Consider the following 4,902-nt stretch of genomic DNA (forward strand, 5'->3'; position numbering starts at 1 on the left):
GGTGTCGACAAGATTCTTTTGATCTTATGATCCTCAAGAAACTTGCTTACTTTGTTGCCGACGAACTGCTTCCCATTGTCACACATGATCTCAACCGGTATTCCGAACAGACATATTATGTGGTCCCATATGAAATCAATGACTTCCTTCTCCCTGGATTTCTCAAACGCCTGGGCTTCCACCCATTTAGAAAAATAGTAAGTCATAAACAATATAAATTGAGCCTTACCGGGTGACCATGGAAGGGGCCCGACGATGTCCATTCCCCATTTCATGAACGGCCAGGGGGACGAGACCGAATGTAGTAGCTCCCCGGGCTGATGAATCATCAGAGCATGCCTTTAACATCTGTCACATTTTCATACGAACTCATTCGCGTCCTTTTCCATGTCGATCCAATAGTAGCCAGCTCTGATTATTTTCTGAACTAATGATTCAGCGCCCGAATGATTTCTGCAGGTGCCTTCGTGGATTTCCCTCAGATCATACTCGGTGTCTTCGGGTCCTAGACATATTGCGAGTGGGCTGATGTGCTGTAGAATTTCGGCACTTTTGATACTAATTGCATAGACTTTAGCTCGTGTTTTAAAGCATTTTTAGTTATTTATTATGAAGTTTTGGTGTTTTGCAGTGTACCAGACTTGAAGAACCAAGAACACGGAAAAGAAGACAAAAACCCATAGAAGGGCAGAAATGCGGCAGGTCTGCGATCGCAGAAGTGAAGTGCGAGCCGCAAACCAACCGCAGATAGAAGCAGGTGGTCCAGCTCTTGAAGAGAGAAATATTTGTTCTACAATGCGGCCGCATAACGCTTCTGCGGACCGTATAATGACCGCATAAGTGTAAAAGGAGATTCTGCGAGAGCACTTTTGCGACGCAGAATGGATCTGTGATGGGGAACTGGGCAACTGGTCGTGTAATTATGCAATAACTTTGTATTTCTGCAGACCACATACATGATCTGCGACCCATTCTGCGGTCGCAAATGTGTTCTGCAGGGGCATTTTTGTCTAAATTTGACCCCGACTTTTGGCCTATTATAAACAGATTTACTAGGGTTTTATTGGGATATCTGGTCTGAAAAAGAGGCTACTATTACAGCATTGAATGCACCATTGTTTTGGAAGCTTTTGAGAAAAGAATCTTGTATCTTTGTAAGCTTTATGACTTCATTTATTGCTTTGTTCTTGGATTCTAGTATGAGTAGCTAGTTTTACATACTTAGGTTGTGGGCCCTAAATGGGTATAATGTTAATGGGTGTTTACCATTGAATATATATATAATGGTTTGTTGGTATTTATTCATTTCTCATGCTTCATTTAATGTTGGTGGTTGCAAACATTGACTAATGCCATTTCATTCTATCTTTACTTGGAAAAGAGGGTTAGGGTTTGGTAGAAGTGAATAGCAAAAACTCAAGGATTTAAACCTTGTTTAATAGAATTGCTTAGGAATAAGTGAGTTCTATTTGGCATAAATTGGTTGTTCTTAATTGTAACTCTTTTATATTTGCGAAAATCATGAAGAGAAAATACTACCTAACTATTGGCAAATATTGGATAGTCGTTTAGAAGCCATTCGCATATCAAAGGACCTTCCATTAGGAATATATCATATTAACACCGATAGCATTACATTCCATTGATGTGGACACAACCTTGGTTTCCTTAATCAAATTTATTATTTTTTCATAACAAAATGGTTTTCTCGATAACTCATAATTACAACACTCTCTTTTAAGCTAACGGGGTAGGATTACGACTTAAGTCAAGTTTCACACTATTTAAGTAACCTTTTCTCACCTATTCCCTGTGGGATTTGACCCCAACCTAGTTGGGTTATTATATTTGACATCAACCACCTTACACTATTTATTTAGGTGTAATTTGAGCGTATCCAATTTTGGTGCCGTTGCCGGCGAATACGGTTTTGAAATTACTATTTAGTGTGTGCTTTACTTTATGTCTTCTTCTACTCCATCACACTTTGGCTGCTTGCTTGGTGTTACTAGGTAAACATGACCGAGTTAGAAGAAGAGAACCCTTTTGCGGATATAGATGAGTATATTGAGGATACAAATGCCATTGTCCCTCCAATAGTTGATGCTTCCACCTTTAAGGTGGAACACGGTCTAATTTTATTGCTCAAAGCAGAGGGATTTTTCAGAAATTCCACCGATGATGATCCGACACAACATCTCAGATACTTCTTGGGTGTGTGTGCGATGCACAAGCAGAATCATATTTCAGATGATGCCCTAAGGCTGAGGGTATTCAAGTACTCACTAACTAGAGAGGCAAGGAGATGGATCCAAAATCTACCACCTAATTCCATTCATACTTGGCCCGAACTCGTTTGAGCTTTCCTAGCTAAATGGTTCCCACAAAGCAAAAGGTCAGAGCTCCGGGATACAATTTTCTTCTTCAAGCAACTACTGGGAGAGCATCTACATGAGGCATGGGATCGATTCAAGTTATATTTAGTGAGGTCGCTGAATCATGATTTTCCAGACAACATCTTGTTGGAGAAGTTTTACATGGGCTTGGATCCTTTGAATCAATCCATAGCCAAAAATGCAGCTGATGGATCCTTTATGGATAAAACATTTGGAAGGGTCACATAAATCCTTGACAAGATGGTAGAACATAAACAAGCTTGGTACTCGGAAGACACCACGAGTGGAATTGCATATGGTACTCCTTCCTTGACCAACATGATTAAGGAGAACCAAAAAAGAGATCAAGTAATTGTCGGACTTGCAACCAACATCAATGTGTTGACGAAGATGTTCACTGAAATCCAAACAAAAAAGGTAAATGTTGTGGAAGATGTGCAACCCTTGTCAAATAAGGATTACAAAGAAGCAAATTATGTCAACAACTCTCAAGGTGGTTATCAAAGACAACCCTACCAAGGTTCAGGACAACAAAACCAATGGAGGTCTAACCCGCAAAGTCAAGGCCATCATTAGTGGCGAAATGATCAAGGTAGTTCAAGTCAAGGTAATTGGAGTAACAACAAAAACTTTTCAAATCGGAGTTCAAACCCCTATGTTCCACCAAAGGGGCACTATTCTAACTCTCCGCATTGGAAGGAAAGTTCTTCAAGTGAGTCATTGGAAAACACGCTTGAACGAGTATTGCAAAATCAAGAAAATTCCGACACTTTAATGAAGAACATGACCGAGCTTGTGGGTTCTCACATCGCATCCATTCAAAAGTTAGAAATGCAAATGAGAGATCTATCAAGAGAGCAAAATCTAAGGTAGAAGGGTACGCTCCCAAGTGACACAATAGCAAACTTAAAAGGTAGTGGGAATGGTTCGACTTCTCATTGTATGGAAATCACAACTCGAAGTGGGAAACTACTTCAAGGAGAAAATGAACAAGTAGTCGAAGTGGAAGATCCAGAACAAGAAGTTGAGGCACAAGTTGAGGTGCCAATTGCTGTTGAAGCTGAAAGACTCCCAAAGGAAGTGAAAAATCAAGAAGTGAACCGTGAAGAGGTTAAGGAAAAGATAAAAGAGACACCAAAAGCTCTAGCACAAATTCCTAGCCCTCCTCCTCCTTTCCCTCAAATACTTTCTAGGAGGGTTGATGATAGCAAACTCGATAAGTTCTATGACATTCTCAAGCAACTATCGGTGAACATTCCATTTGTGGAAGTATTTCAAGAGATGCCGGGTTTTGCTAAGTACTTGAAAGACTTGATCACTAAAAATAAAACCACCAAGAATGAAGTGGTGAATGTGACTCATCGGGTTAGTTCTATCATTGCAACAACTACCGTCCAAAAGAATGAGGACCCGGGAGCCTTCACCATTCTATGCACTATCGCGTTGCGCAATTTTGCATGAGCTCTTTTTGATAATGGGGCTAGCATCAACTTAATTCCTATTGCTATTTACAAGCAATCGGGGTTAGGTATGCCTAGGACTACAAGCATGAGGTTGCAAATGGCCGACCGTTCAATAAAAAGACCGGTGGGAATTGTTGATGATGTTCTTGTGAAAGTGGGGAAGTTCCTCCTCCCTGCCGACTTTGCTATGCTTGATTGTGCTGTTGATAAAGAAATCTCTATCATCTTTGGGAGACCATTCCTTGCTAACGGAAGATCACTCATGGATTCGGAACAAAATGAGATCAAGCTCTGAGTTAATGACGAAGAGGTTACCTTTCAAGTGAGTAAGAGTATGAAATTGCCACATGCATACGAAATTATCTCAATCATTGATATTGTTGATAAGGTAGAGGATGCAGTCGGGGTGAAGATGGAAGAAGAATGCCTGGGTGAGGCATTGGCAGCTATTTTGGTAAATTTTGATGGTGAAGACATGGAAGGATACATGGAATCGATAAATGCATTAGAAAGCCTTGGGTCATACACTTATGCACCAAAGAAACTTTCTCTTGACTAGAGAATATAGTCACTCCTCCCGCTAAGCCTTCAATTATCGAGCCGCCATAACTTGAGCTCAAGCCACTTTCACCACACTTAAGGTATAAATTTCTTGGCTCTAATGAAACTCTACCTATAATCATTTCTTCATTGTTGAATGATGTGCGGGTTGAACACTTGTTGAATTCCCTTAGGGAGCAAAGACAAGCCATTGGGTGGACAATAGCGGACATCCGAGGGATTCCTACTAGAATTTGTGAGCACAAGATATAATTGGATCAAGAGAGCAAACCTAGCGTGGAGCATCAAAGAAGGTTGAACCCTTCCATGCAAGAGGAGGTGAAGAAAGAAATCATAAAATGGTTAGATGCCGGGGTAATCTACCCCATTGCCGATAGCCCTTGGGTGAGTCCAGTGCAATGTGTGCCAAAGAAATGAGGCATAACCGTGATTCAAAATTACAAAAATGAGCTCATCCCAACAAGGACGGTGACCGGGTGGAG

General features: G+C 40.8%; 1 protein-coding gene across 1 annotated transcript; it reads left to right on the forward strand.

Moving 5' to 3' along the window:
• Window positions 1–3,338: 3,338 nt before the first annotated feature.
• On the forward strand, window positions 3,339–4,154 carry LOC104102267 (uncharacterized). Its single transcript, XM_009609949.1, has 2 exons — window positions 3,339–3,761; window positions 3,912–4,154. Exons 1-2 carry the CDS (start codon window positions 3,339–3,341, stop codon window positions 4,152–4,154), a joined length of 666 nt encoding a protein of 221 aa, XP_009608244.1.
• The last annotated feature ends 748 nt before the right edge of the window (window positions 4,155–4,902 follow it).

This window comes from Nicotiana tomentosiformis, chromosome 12 (genome assembly GCF_000390325.3).
Source record: "Nicotiana tomentosiformis chromosome 12, ASM39032v3, whole genome shotgun sequence".
Taxonomy (NCBI): domain Eukaryota; kingdom Viridiplantae; phylum Streptophyta; class Magnoliopsida; order Solanales; family Solanaceae; genus Nicotiana; species Nicotiana tomentosiformis.

What these genes read in the sequence shown, in the direction of transcription:
- LOC104102267 (XM_009609949.1), top strand. Translation starts at nt 3,339, where the DNA reads ATGGAAATCACAACTCGAAGTGGGAAACTACTTCAAGGAGAAAATGAA. An exon ending in TGGTGAATGTGACTCATCGG is followed by an intron (nt 3,762 to 3,911) that starts GTTAGTTCTATC and finishes GCTATTTACAAG; the next exon opens with CAATCGGGGTTAGGTATGCC.